At 42.2% G+C, this 14,333-nt stretch overlaps 1 protein-coding gene across 13 annotated transcripts in view; it reads left to right on the plus strand.

The window, feature by feature from the left end:
• TPD52 (tumor protein D52) overlaps positions 1 to 14,333 on the plus strand; it is a 36,794-nt gene that overhangs the window by 20,692 nt on the left and 1,769 nt on the right. For 3 of the 13 annotated variants that reach the window (XM_085537260.1, XM_085537259.1, XM_015855836.3), the window contains exons 2-5: positions 6,368 to 6,483; positions 7,542 to 7,690; positions 8,466 to 8,567; positions 13,794 to 13,842. In XM_085537260.1, the coding sequence (XP_085393386.1) occupies positions 6,427 to 6,483; positions 7,542 to 7,690; positions 8,466 to 8,567; positions 13,794 to 13,842 (357 nt within the window). In that variant the 5' untranslated portion in view covers positions 6,368 to 6,426. Of the gene's footprint in view, positions 1 to 2,218; positions 2,948 to 6,352; positions 6,484 to 7,541; positions 7,691 to 8,465; positions 8,568 to 9,550; positions 9,578 to 12,765; positions 12,808 to 13,793; positions 13,843 to 14,333 lie in introns of those variants that run through there. The other 10 variants (XM_015855837.3, XM_015855833.3, XM_085537261.1 and 7 more) reach the window with 8 other exon arrangements.

Here is a 14,333-nt window from a genome sequence, read left to right on the forward strand (position 1 = left end):
CTGCCTCTGTCTAGCAGTGCTTAGAGCGTGGTGAGCCACTAACCTTGCCCAAAAGCTTCATGCTGTATGTCAAAAGGCACCAAGATGAGAGCTAGCAGGGCCCAGCTCTGCTAGCAGTCTTGCTCTGCTCTGCATTCCAAGCTGCACTGGGGAAGCAGTGGAGGAACAAGCAGGCTCCTGTGGCTGATGGGAGTATTTGCCTTCCCTGAAGTGGGGAGCTGGGAATGGTAGGTACATAGAAGTTGTGCTGTCACTGGCCTGGAATGGTGGATGCAGTCTTGTACTGTTTTAGGGATGCAGTTCTCCTTGCAGCCTAACTGTCTTGTACTTCATAGATCATCTAGTTCCGACCCCTCTGTCATGGATAGGTTTGCTGATCTGGCTGCCTAAGAACCCATATAACCTGGCCTTGAATACCTCCTGAGATGGGGCATCCACAGCTTCTCAATGAGTTCTGTGCATAAGCCAGCGTGGAAGAATTCAGACTTTGATCTGGGAGCTTAGATATCTACTGTGTCAAACTTCCCCTGAAGCCTGAAGTGACAGTGTAGTGATGGGCAGTGCCTTGGACTCATCTTGGTTTACGGTGCAGGTGAATGGCAGTGTTTGGCTCATACACACCACTGCCTGTGGTGTAACGGGTTACCAGGTCAGCGAACTGAGGCTGTCGATCTGGATGTCAATGGGGATATGAAACCAGCTTTGGTGCAGTGGAGATACAGGAGGAGTGTCAGATTGTTTATCCTCATATTCTTCATTAAATAGCAATGGGGGGAGTTTCCTGTTAGTGACAAGAATGTAAGTATAGACTCTTATTAAACGCCCTTGTCCAGGAAATGGTATTCCTGGCTGCTAGTGTGCATGAATGAATCTCCATTAGAGGTTCTTTTTCCTGCAGTAGCTATTTCTAACAGTCATAATGTGCTTGCAGTGATTAGTTTACAATGAATGATTCTCTGGGGTGGTTAAATTGTAGGTAGTAAACTCACCTTTGTGCTTTCTGTGTTGGGAGAATGACAGCTGATAACATTCAGCTTTTCCACCTTGCCACATCTAATAACTTCTCATTTGTCTAATCCAGTTAGTGCAGCTCCTGCCTGAGCTTTCGTGCAGGATAGGATGAAGAAAGGCTGTAAAACAGTGTGGATAGCTCTTCATGTTGATGTGTTTAGTTAGCAGCCTACGACTGCTGCAGCTATGGTACTCTTCTCTACCATTTCTGGATGCTTAAACCAGAATATGTGACCAGAGCTTTGACCTTTGGCAGATAAATTTAGTGATACTTCCTGGCTGGTGCTTAAGTCACGTGTCAGCAATGCAGAGGGACATCATGTCCTATTATTTTCTTTTGAGTGGATTTGGGCAATAGCACAGATCTGTATTTTGGGCTGCTGTACTGTCATTGTTAGGAGCCTGCAGGTTGCCTGCTCCAGAAACCAATGTAGGTCTGCAGCCAAAAGAACTGCTCTTTAATTAGCCCGGAGGTCTGTTCCTGCGGTGGAAAGGAGTTAAAACTGAAGTGCTGTGCTTTTCTGGTATTCCTCAGGATAACATAGACTTGAGAATGCGGCAGTGCTCCTTTGCTTTTATGGCTGTGCAGGGAGTGGCGGAATGGCTGTGGTCAGGTCTGCCCTACAATGTCAGTTTTGGGGATTGTAGGGGGAGAAGATTATCTTCCATCTGACTGAACTCCTGTGTGTGCAGGCTGCGGTTCAGAGCACAGGCACAAAACGTGGAGCTCAGTGAAGGAAACTGCTTAGCTGTGAAGGTGCTCTGTCATGTTAGTGAAGCTGTGTTTGCAGTGGAAGGAGCTGACCTTAGGGGGGAAAAGTAGCAAAAAGCTGCAAAAGTGGGTTAAGTGCCTCTTCTAAGGAAGAACTTCTGCTTCCCAGGGCTGGATCTTTAAGTTTATAGCATGAAGTCAGATGGCTTGTGCAAGCTGGCCTTTCTTCACGGTATACGTGTCAAAACAAACACATTTCATCACGGCTTTGTGTTCCGGTGTTACCGGTTCCTGGCATAAAGCTGGCTGCTACGACTGACTGCAGCTCCAAGGGCACAGGGCAGTGTGCTTCTATTTATGTTAAGGAAAGAAAAAAACCAACCCAAACACGTCTCATACACGGGTATGCTCAGCCTCTTGGGTGAATACCATAATGTGCATCAGCACCTTCCTAAACAAAACCAGGCAGCTGTTGGATGCAGTTGCTGTCACCTCTAGACTCTCCCTGCAGAGTGATGCTGGGCAGTGGGGCTGGATTTGGCCGCTGGTTGCTGCATCGCTGGGAACTGCTGGGGAAGCAGAGCTATGTGGGCAGAATTTTCCATTAATCAGAGGAAAAAGTCCTACACAGATGGTATATAGGATAGATTACCACGGGTAATCCTTTTGTGTCCTAGAAGATTAAGGAGATCCTGGTGGAGCCGCTGTCAGCTGACCTTTTTTTATGTAAATGATTGGAAATTGGTGATGCGGTCCTGCAGGAAGGAGGAAGGCTTCTCCAGGAGCCTGGGAGCAGCAGCACACCGTGGGTGTTTGTTAAAGGCACGGTCTGTTTGAGTCCCGTTCTGGTTATAAATTGACAGGAACTCAGTTTTGTGCTGTGTAAACAGCAGAAGCTACGACACGGTTAAGAAATTACTTGCTGGACGGCTGTGTTGAATTCATGAGAGGTGTTGGCTGAATTTGATGAGGAGGTGCAGTGAGAGCCGGGTGAAGAATCAAGGGGTGAAGAAAGCCCCGTGCTCTGGTGTGGCCTCCCAAAGAGAAGATGCCTCCTTCAGCTGAAGCAGATGGTGGCGGTGCTCTCTGAGCTTCCTGGCATGGATCTATACGAGGATTACAAGTCGCCCTTTGATTTCAATGCAGGAGTGGACCGAACCTACCTTTACCTGTCACCCGGCATAAACCTTACTCCACCTGGGTCACCTACGCTGACCAAGTCTGGTAACTTCTTTTTAACAACTTGATGTGGGAAGCTCGGTGGCTGAGATCTGTAGAAGGGTGATTTGGCTGAAAGATAGATTAAGTGAAGGTCAAAGTCCTGCTGGTAACTGTGGCGATTTGTTAGCTTTGGTATGTCGTGTAGGTCTTGTCTCATTTACCAGCTTTAGCTCCTTTTGTCAACTCTGTAGAAAGGCAATTCTAGGGGAACAAAGTAAGCAATAAAATTAGGAACAGAAGGGCAGTATCTGCAAGGTTGATGTGGCCAGACTAGTTTGACTGTTAGATCTTATTTTTGCCAGTTCCTGGTTCTCCAGGGTAATTACAAATACAGAAAGCTTAGCTTTTTTTTTTCTTTGTTGCGGTCTTGCTCTTTAAAGTTTTAAAGTGTGTCCTCTGAGAAGCCTCTGCTTGAATGAAAGCAAACTTGTGCATGACCTAGATGAGCTGCAGGGCGCTGAGGAGCAGCAGTCAGCTCTGCATCTCAGCCCTCCTGTAGAGGGGCCAGCAGCTGTCCTCAGTGCCTAGTGCTGATGTGTTGCAGTAAGCACCAACCTTGACTGTTTTCTTATTCATTTGCTTTGATCTTTGTCTGGGAGAAACCCAGGTTGGCAAAAGAAAAGTGTGACTGCTATTTTCACTGAGCCAAATGAGTTGTACTTCAAATTCGATCTTATATATTGTGAAATAAATATGCTCTGTATTATCACATTATTCAAGTCTTAGAAATTCAGGATTGTTCCAATAGCTTGTTCTTCTGAGCTCTATAAGCACCTTTGCCAGCTGTGTAGTGATAATCAGGCACTCATCTTGAGTATGTTAGCACAGCCTGTATCTGCCTGAACACATGCTTTGGAAAGGCTAACCCTTCCCCACCCCAAAGGCTGCTGCTCATCTGAAGTGACCAGTGGTCCCTTAAATGGCTTGTGATTACCACTTATCTCCAAATTCAGGCCAAGAAGAGGTGGTACTTTAGGTCAGGATAAGTGACAAACTTGCTCTGAAGATGAACAAAGCAAACCCCAGACCAAAACCTGAGTGCAAGCTGAATGCTTTGTCTACTGTGGAAGAATAATGTGGGCTTAGATTCTGTTTTCCTGACTGCTTGTGATTTGTATAAGATTCAACCAATGAAATTCTCAATGGCTCTATTTGATTAATTTAACTAGATTTAGTAAACTTTTTAGTAAACTTCAGTCTTAGGAACGCAGTCACCTTAATGCTGACCTTAAAACTATGTAAGTTCTCCCAATACAGGATATTTCCAACTATTGGGTTATCTCTATAGTATTTTCCCTTTGCTTAAGAGACTAGGAATGATCAAGCTAAACTTGGTTGTAGCAGAGTGTCTAATGTGTTTGCTGTTTTTGCAGCTCCTAAAAATGAAAGTAAAGCACTGCCTTCTAGTAGTGCAGATGCACTGTGTCCTGCAAGTACCGAAGTGAGGAATGGGAATAGAACAAGTGTAGGGGTGATTGGTAATGAGAGCACAGGTGGCTGCATAGACATGATCAATGGGAGGGGGATAGAGAGCAAGGAGGGGAAGGTGATGTGAGATGAACTGGGTGAGGTGTGGAGGAGCCTCAGTAGCAGTGATTTGCTATCTTCCTAAAGAATCCATGAATATACAGAGCTCTTCCTGCTTCTTAATGTTTTGCTTCTCAGTGTTGAATCTCAAGTTTGGTGATGTGCTGCAACAAGCAGCATAAACTGCATTAATATACCCGTTTTCCAAAGGTAGGGTGCATTCCCAAAACAAGCTGTTGATGTGGGAGATGATCCAGCACGTTTTGCTGCTGCTGAATTCAGTTGATCTATTTTTGATGAGCTAATCCAGATGACTCTTCATAATGAGATTGAACAACCTCTCAGCGGGATGTGCTAATGCTCTGTAGTCTATAGATGTGCTCTTTAGTGCCTGAAAAGCTTCTGCAGTTTGCTTTTGAAAGGGCGAGCTCTGTAGGCCCTGAAAGGACTGCAGGCTTTGAGTAAGCTGGCAGTCAAAGGCCAACACGGGGAAAAGAAATGCATTTTAAAATGCTTCCTTCAGTTGAACATATGTCATTAATAGCATATAGATAGCAATCAGATAAAGAGTTATGGTGTGCTTAACAGCTTGATGCTAAGAAAAGGAGATACGTTCATGTCCCACAGCCAGATAATTTCTTTGTAGAAGAGCTGTCATCCTTTGTGTTCAGCATTGTAGTGCTCTGCTTTGATTTAGACATTCTGACTTTCTGACTTGATTGTGATAGATCTATTTGATACCGAGGCTTACAAGGAAATCAGAGTAATGGTCTCATTGCTCGTTAATGAGAGTTGTTGGATTCCCAAGCCAAATAGCGTCATGTAATGCCATCAAAAGCTGCTGAAATGAGAGCGGAATTGCATCTGGTTAATTACTGTGGTGATTAGTAAGGGGAATGTTAAATAACTTGTCCTCAGCTTGTCTGAATGAATGTATGCTTTGAGCTGTATGAAAGGATAGAGAAGGCAATTGTTCTCAGGTTACCCGTAGCACTGCAGTGCCAGGCTGGCTGGGGGAGAGCCTTGCCTCACTGCTCCAGGCCTGATGTATTGCTCTCACACACACCTCTCTATCCCTACAAACACGATATTCCCCTTGGGTTAATTTGTTGTATTTTAAGATTTGAGTGGTAGTTCTGGGATGCCATCTCTCTGCAGATCCGTCTTTTGCTAATGAGTGCAGATCACCTCGTTGTGGTGAGCTGTGTGTTTAAGTATCAAGTGCAGAGCTACGCAATGGGAAACCTTTTGTTGTTTGCTGCGTGCTCAGAGCAGAGGAGCTCATGGAGGCCTGATGGCGGCTGCAGCTCTTCACAGGGAGCTGAGGGGCAGCGCTGAGCTCTGCTCTGTGTGACAGCCACACTAAGGACAGAAAGTTGTGTAGGATATAAGGGACGAGTTCCTACTTGTGGTGTAACCCTTTTCTAAGCGCTGCTGAACTTGCTTTTGTCTATGGCAGATGATTTAGTGAGAAGACGGGGGAGGGACTTATTAGAAGAGCGTGTAGTGACAAGACAGGGGAAATGGCTTTAAACTGGAAGAGGGCAGATTGAGTCTAGGCTTCAGGAAGAAATTCTTTACTGGTGAGACGCTGGAACAAGTTGCCTGGCAAGGTTGTGGATTCCCCTTCCCTGGAAGCATTCAAGGCCAGGCTAGATGGGACTTAGAGCAACCTGGTCTAGAGGGAGGTGTCCGTGCCTATAGCGGGGGGTTGGAACTTGACTTAAAGGTCCCTTCCAACCCAAACCATTCTGTGATGATAGTGCTTGGGGAATGTGACTCTGATGTCCTCTCATTAGTTGTGGCATAAAGGGGCTGTACATCAACTGCTGTACATCCATCTGCTGTCTGGGCAGCACATTTTGATTAGGCTCTTAACAGTTTCTTCACCACTAGGGCTGCTGAGAACTGACTCTATACCTGAGGTTGGAGAGGATGCTGCTGCTACAGTCGGCATGTCAGAAACTCTGTCTGAAGAAGAACAGAATGAGCTAAGGAAAGAGCTTGCCAAGGTAAATCTCCTACAGGTAGTTCTTCAGGTGGTAATGAGAATGAAAATCTGGTGCAATGATGCCTGTGAATGCACAGTCAGTGTTCTTTGTATTCCTTCTGAATCTGAGATTCTTCTGTATTGCAGCACGGGGAGCAGTGAGAAAAGGAAGATGTCAAAGAGAACGTCTAGTTAAACCTATGGGGAATTAAGCTAGGAGTATCTAGCATACAGCATTTGCAATAGAATCTGTGTAGTGTTTTTCCCCTTATGTGAGGAGCAGGTAAATAAGGCTGTCAAGAAGAAAATTATTTGAAGCTAAAACCGAATATTGTCTTAACTGATGTGGTGTGATTTAAAACTGTTATTTTCATGAAGGATGCTCAGTGTACCGCTTTGATGACAGCTAATCACATAACTATGTTTGTCCAGATTTATAGTAGCAGAAAAATTCAAAGCAATAGAAATAGCTCTTGTTGAGGGACAGCCAAATTCAAGCCTGCTAATTACATTTAAAATATTGTCAAAGTCCAGCTTCATTGAGTGGCTGTTTATTTTTTTCCTTTGTAGCTCCTTGCAAACTTAAGCTTACATTTGGCTTACCGACGTTAGCTGTGAAATAAATTCCCTCCTCCCCCACTCCCTCCCCAAGTTTTGTCAAGCAAGGAGACAAACTTGTGTGGAGCAGATGCTCTGAGCTTCCTTGTGCTGCTTGTGAACTGGTTTCCCTTCTGACGTGGAAGGAGCATGTAGGCTTGGCAGCTGTCCCGGGTTTGACTAATCTGCATGCTCCACGTAGGCCAGTGCTGTCAAAAGGTACTGATTTCTAACCGTACAGTCTGTCAGGGCTACCTGCTTCCTTGTGTGTATTGAACTGATAGAGCTAGCTGCAAATAGTCTGCTTTCTGACTAACAAACTGCAGGATTTCCATTTTAGTAGCCGGAAACAATGATGAGGCAATGCTGAAAACACATAATCCCTTCCGTAACTAATGTCAAATAGATGTTTTCATAAATACATGGTTTAATGGCTGTGTAGATCACTTATTAACTCAGTTCTCTTATCTCTGCTGCAATTAGGTGGAAGAGGAAATCCAGACACTCTCACAAGTGCTGGCTGCCAAAGAGAAGCACCTTGCAGAAATCAAGAGAAAGCTGGGAATTAACTCATTACAGGAACTAAAGCAGAATATCACCAAAAGCTGGCAAGATGTGACATCAACTGCAGCGTATGTACTGCTTCCTGATGATTGTCTCAGCTGTTGAGGTGAAAACTGTGCAACTCATACATCTAAATACTTGACTGTTGCAAAACAAGCTGAGTGTAAACAGTGCTAAGCTGTGCTAACTTGAACCTGCAGAAATCATCATAGGTTTCTCCCAAAGAGGGCATAGCCAACCCTAATAGCTGCATCATCTCATGAAAAATTATCGCCTGTAATATGGGCAGTTCTAATATATTTGACTAACAGAACTGAGGTACGACTGCTGAGATATCTGTGTGTTCCAAGTCCAGCAGAATATTCTTTTCTGACCTGAGAAAATGTTGTAAACGTGGCTCATGCAGGAAGGTACAATGTCACAATATTCCAGCGAAACAAAACCTTTACCTTGTAGTCCTGAGTACATCTCACTACAACATCTGTTCTGGTGAAGGTATTTTTGTTTTACAGAACCATTCAGTACAAATTATAGACACTTGGCACCAAAAATAGCATCTGTTGTTCTTTGTGTGGTGGTTTTTCCTTTTTGGAAGTCCTTACAATAGTAGAAAATCACGTGGGTGGGGTGGTAGATGTATGTTGGTGAACCTCATTTGAAATCTGAGGTTGCAGAGATGCCATAGCCAGGAGGGAAGGCAGGAACTCAAAATAGCTTCTCAAGTGGTTCGTCTGCTCCACCTAAAAGTGGAAATATACTTCTGGGTTTGAAACAAACTTAAAGTACCTTGAAAAGTCCCGTATGTCATATTGAAATAACAAACTGAATTTTCTTTGAATGCAGGTACAAGAAAACATCAGAAACCCTGTCTCAGGCAGGTCAGAAGGCTTCTGCTGCATTTTCCTCTGTTGGTTCAGTCCTATCCAAGAAGTTTGAAGACGTCAAGTATGTTTCTTTAGCTTTTAATAAGCAGTTGCACTTCTTTATGAGAGTTGTGCTATTAACGTACCCAGCACTTCTAAAAGTTCATCTATCATAAACTTAGGAATCTATCGTGTCTTAGGAATGCTGATCGATGTGCTGCAAGATCTGCTTTTATGTCCTCACTGATGCGGAATAGTTGTGTGGTGTGTATTTCATATATGTGAGAGAATCAACAGAAGCTGTTACCTACACTGCTGCTCTGATTCTTCTGCTGGGGTTGCTGATGGCAGCATTCCTGCCTGCTTCTGTGTGCCCAGTGCACATAACATCATCACTTCTCAGCTCATCGAATACCACCTTTAAACAACAAATGTCTTTATCTGTCTTTTTTTTGCTTTTTTTTTTGTCTTGTGTTGTCTTGGGTGTGTGTGTGGATTCCTTTTAAGGTACTTCTTTGTTAGCTGTTCCACCCTACAGCAGTGGCCTGATTTTATTACCTTTTAATAGACTATCGATACTTGTTAATGCCTAAATGTCGGCATCCAGCAGCATATTTTGACTGTGTCAAGCGACACAGCCCTTTCATGCAAATTAGGTAAGTTTGGTGGTAATTTTTAGCATTAAATGTACTGTTAGCTGCATGGGGATTCTTCCTGCATGCAAACTAATCATACGCTTAGCTTAGAATTCTTTGATTATATAATTTCTACTACAGGAACACATAATTACTCACCTCCATTTGTAATTTGCTGTGAATAGCGGATCAAGCTTACTTTCCAATTACTGAGCAAGAAACAAAATCACAGTCTAACAGAATATTGCTGCATTGGTGGACAGCGGTGTAATAAAATCAGCCATTGGATTTAAAGTGCTGCCATTAACCTCCTCCTTGCTTCTTGAAGCTTAGTGAGAACCTTTAAGGTGCAGCTACGCAGTTCAATTTTTTGCTTCAGATTTATCAGAACCTCCTTTCTCTCTTTAATGCTTACTCTGGCATTGTGCAGACTACAGGCATTTTCACATTCCTTTAGGTAAGGTGGGGCACAAGAATGTTTTCTGAAACTAAGCATGTAGTCAGACTGTCTCCATAAAAAGCTTTAATGATTTTTATCTGTAAAAGGTAACTTCTTTTTTTTCTCCGGTGTTAATGTAAAACTGCAATTTATCTGATGTCAGGGGAGATATTTTTTCATGTTCACCTCGTAACTGTCCTAGAACATGAAATAGCGATGATACATAATAATCAATTAGTCTCTATTTCTTATTAAAAAAGAAAAGAAAAAGGAATCTGTTCAAATGAGCCGGCATTGTTATTCCTTTTAGAGATTAAATATGTCCTTGAGGTCAATGGCGTGCAGAATTCCTCCTTTGTCTGTACAATGTTTGTGCTCTGACAGTAGAAATTTTCCCTTTTCGGCTTGTATTACAAGAACTGTTTGGTATTGTGGTTTTATTCAAATCAATGGAGTCTAAGTCTAAAATAGCTCATGAATTCATTGTTCACAGTTTGTCTGATGAAACAGTCTTTATCTTTGAGCTCATTACTGTAATAGCTCCAGACACAGGGTATTTTAATTACCCCACCTGCACTGTGTTTTATCTGCTTACTGTAAGCAAAGACTCAGTGTGAAGTTTTCAGTAGCTCACTGACTGTGTAGCAACTTCTTACCTTGTGTTCTGTCTTTTGTGCAACTCTGGGTCTGACTTCATCTTTTTGACTCTCTCATTAAATAGCCACAGGCAATATTAAGAGATGTAGGTATCTGGCTCCTACAATACTAGTGAGGAGTTCTAGTCTGCAGTGTCTGGAGAGTTGAATCTATTCAAGCACAAGAATAGCAGCCCACCTTAAATCTCATCTTTGTCATTAGTAAGACAGAGTGAGACCGGGAGATGTCTGTCTCTCAGCTGCAGGGCTTAGCTGCTCAGTTGAGAGTTCAACATTCTTCCTTAAGGTTGTAGTGTTCCTGTACTTGTATTGGTCTGCTCATTTGATGAGGACAAGCACAGACTCAGAGCTCTCTTCTGGCCTGAAGAATTTAATACCTCACTATGCAGCCACCTGCTCAAGTTTGAGTACTCACTGCCAGCGGAGCTACTATCAGGAACTGTGCCACTGAGAGGGACTGCGATGGGGCCAAAGTAGTAACACTTTTCTTGCATTTCTTGGGAGAAATCACAGCAATGGAAATTCAAAGTGTGATTATAAATTCAGGAGCAGGTGGATTTTAAATAAATAAAAATAGTGCTGTTTTAGGTCTTAATTGTGCTTAAACAAGATAGAAGGTCTGAGCAAACTTCCCAAGCAATCATGACTCTGCTACATCCGTACTATGGAACAGAAAAACTTATTCTAAAACCTGAAAACAGGGTAAAAATAATTTCCTTTGCTTTCTCTGGAAACAATTTATGATCATGGACTTCTAAATGTCGTAGCTTATCAGCATATCCATTGGAAGCCTAACTATTGAGCAAGGAAATAACCAGTGCTTTTGTTTTCTAGGGAGGGACATTGACATACCTCCCTGTGCATTTTCAAAGTGTGAAACAGTGCAGGGACTGTAAAAATAATCATTTCTAAAATAAGACAAATCTTTCCATGCAATACAATATATATGGAAAATTAGAGGGCAACTTACTACACCGATTTGTTTCTATAGGGACTTGATGATGGGTGTTGTAAAAAGGGTTTCTGGTCTTCAAACCGCCCAGCTTCTTGGACTAGCTGAGTGCTTTGTGGCACTCTGTGACTTGTGAAAAGAATAAATGACTTGTTTTGCCAAGCTTTTCAATATTTTACCTTGCTTCTTTGCGCTAGTTGAATAAGTGATTTGATGTTAAAGATAAACTTCACTTATCTAATCCAGTTCTCTTGCGAACCAAATCATTCTGTGCCAGAACCATTTACTGCAGTGACACTTTGCACATATTCAGGATGTTTTGTATATTACATAACAGGTTAACATTTTGGGACCTGAATAGTTCTTCCATTAAGTGATCTCTGTGGGACTGAACTAAAGTTCTCTAGGCAGCTGTTAAAAGACACGCAATATACCACAGCTTGCTGCTTTTCAGTGCAAGCAGGTTTGCATGTTGTCAGTGTGGAGAAACAAAGGTAATTTTCACCCTCTTTAGTCTTTAACTTTGCAAGTAGCCAGGCATTTCTTGTAGGCTAAGTGGATGTGGCTCAGTGTGACTGCATGAAGATTTGGGTAATATCAACCTAGTTCTATGCTGAAACTTGGCAAAAGCAGCAAAACCAGAATTTCTAGTAATCTGTGTCAAAGAGCAAAGAATGCAGATGGTGCTTGTGGAGATCGTCATCTACGTGTGCTCTAAAAACAACTTGGCTGAAGCTGCAACATCAGTGAAGGTGAAAAACAGCAGAAAAGGGGTGTAGGGTAAGGGGATAAAACGTGGCTGCACCTTGCTGATGTGTCAGGACAGCATCAGGCCTCTGTGATTCTGATTTCCAGTACTGTGCACCCACAGTATCCTTCAGATGTGCATCTGCCTTAAGGGGTCCCAACCTTAAGGCAATTTGTTAGCATGTGTTTCATTCAGCGCATGAAACTGTTGGTCTTTGAAGTTATCTTGGAGCTCCTTAGTATAACTCCAGTCATTTAATAGGAATAGGTACATGTTGTCAGTATGGCAATGCTGGCAGGTTACACAAATCTTCATGAGTTTCAGATCAGCATTGGAACTAGGACTTTCTCCTTGTCCCCACCCAGAACCTTTGAATATAGATGGGTGGATCTGCTCTCTCCTGTTAGTTGATTTTATATTGATGAGTGTGAAACGTGTTGTATCGAAGTGGGAACACAAAGTGGGCTAATCCTTGGAGTAGGAGGACTTGACCGATAACTCTTAAGTGTTTGCTTTATACTTGATATCATCACAACTGTGAATGCAGCATGTCTCATTGCTTGGAAGACTTAACAGGTAGACAGACTGCAGCTAAAAAGAAGAAAAGAAAGAATATGTACTCTCTAACAAGCATGGCACCTCAATACATTTGGAAAGGAAGGAGCTGCAGCTTTTGCTCTGTTGTACTCATGTGTGCATGGCTAAGCAATTTTAAAAAGCAAACCCAAACTGTTTTTATATGACTATTTACCAAAGGTGGTGTCCGGTAAGTCATCTTTCTAAGCCAGTTTCTCCTCTGTCACTTCAACTAACTTCTTGCTTTCTTTTTTTCTTAATGCTGGCAATTTAGTATACGCTCCATACAACATTCGATTAGCATGCCTATTATGAGGTAACGTATGCGTAATCCAGCTGTTGGGTGTATTTGTTGTCAAGTGTGGAATCAAAAAGGAATTTAACTAACAGATAAAAAATGAATGGATTTCATATACTGATGTGTAGGGTGACATTTATTTCTGCTTAACAGTGATGGTATTTCACACCTGGAATGCGACTGAGTGTGCTTTCCTGCTCTTTAGAGAGCTGTAACAACTTCTATCTTCTTGTTAGACCTGTAATATTTTGGAAGTTTAAAAGACAGTTGCTTGGTGTTACAACTGTCTATGAAAGCAAGTAAAAAATTTAGTCTTGGTCCAGCAAAGGCAAGCATTTGCCACTCTACACGAGGCAGGAAACTGTACGAGCTATTGTACAAACTGGAAGGCAGCAGTGGCAGCTAATTGGAGTATTAAGGCACTCTTTTGATCCTAGTAATAACAATACACTGAACCTCAATATTGAACACTGTGAGCTGTCCTGCTCTTCTCGTGCATTTATAATCACAGCTGTCTCTAGCAATTAAAAGGCAAAGGGGAGTCTCCATAAACTTACGTTAGCACTGTGAACTGTTCTGTTAATTAAACACACAACCTGTTAAAGTTATTTTCCTATGACAAGCAAAAAAAAACCAAACAAAATAAATCCCCCAAAGAACCCAACTCAGCCAAGTTTTATTCAGGATGGCAAAGTGTTCTAACCCATAAGCCACAAACCTGCTGTTTTCCCTTCCATCTTGTCATTAAAGAAGCTAGTGTTGATACTGGCAATTGCTAATTGCAAAAGGTGTGAATGAGCTGCAGCTTGAGTGTTGAATTTTAGTTTCGTAGTATAAGTAGAGATCCAGTTATAAGCTATTTTGGGCTATCCTTAAAAATAAGGAAAAAGCCCCAAACAAAATGCATGTTGACACTGGAAAAAAAAACACTGTTTGCTTGTTCTCTGATGTTTATACACTGACTAGATGTGTTTTTAATTCTGTGGTTCCTTTTTGTCCCCTAGAAATTCTCCTACTTTCAAATCCTTTGAGGAAAAAGTTGAAACCTTGAAGGTAAGTGTGACTTGGTGATTGTGGAGCTGTGAATGTGGAGAAAAGACCTTTGTGAGCTCTGGGTGACTTTTTTTTTTTGCTTGAATTTTAAAGTTATTGGTAAATTGTCAAGGGCTCTTAGGTGATGTCTTCTTAAGTACAGGGGAAACAGTTTCTCTGCCTAATGACTTGAGAAGAAAACAAATGTGGAAAATGGCTTAATCAGGTGGGTTTACCTGTATCTAACCTCCACAGACAGCTAGTATAACATAGCTAGTGTTATATACTGAAAATACATAGCACAGCTTGGGATGCTTGCCTTGTTTCTGATGTGCAAGGTCTTCATGCCTAAATTTTGCAGTGTTTGTAAATATGAATTGACTTCGGAAAACTTTAAATGCAAGAAATAACTATAAGTAGCTTCTCCAAATTAAGCAAACAAAGCAAAAAGCAAACTCGCCCTTTAAAAATTACTACTACATTTAATTAGATTCGGGTTTGACTTTTGGGCT

This window comes from Coturnix japonica, chromosome 2 (genome assembly GCF_054131305.1).
Source record: "Coturnix japonica strain WE chromosome 2, WE-NBRP24, whole genome shotgun sequence".
Taxonomy (NCBI): domain Eukaryota; kingdom Metazoa; phylum Chordata; class Aves; order Galliformes; family Phasianidae; genus Coturnix; species Coturnix japonica.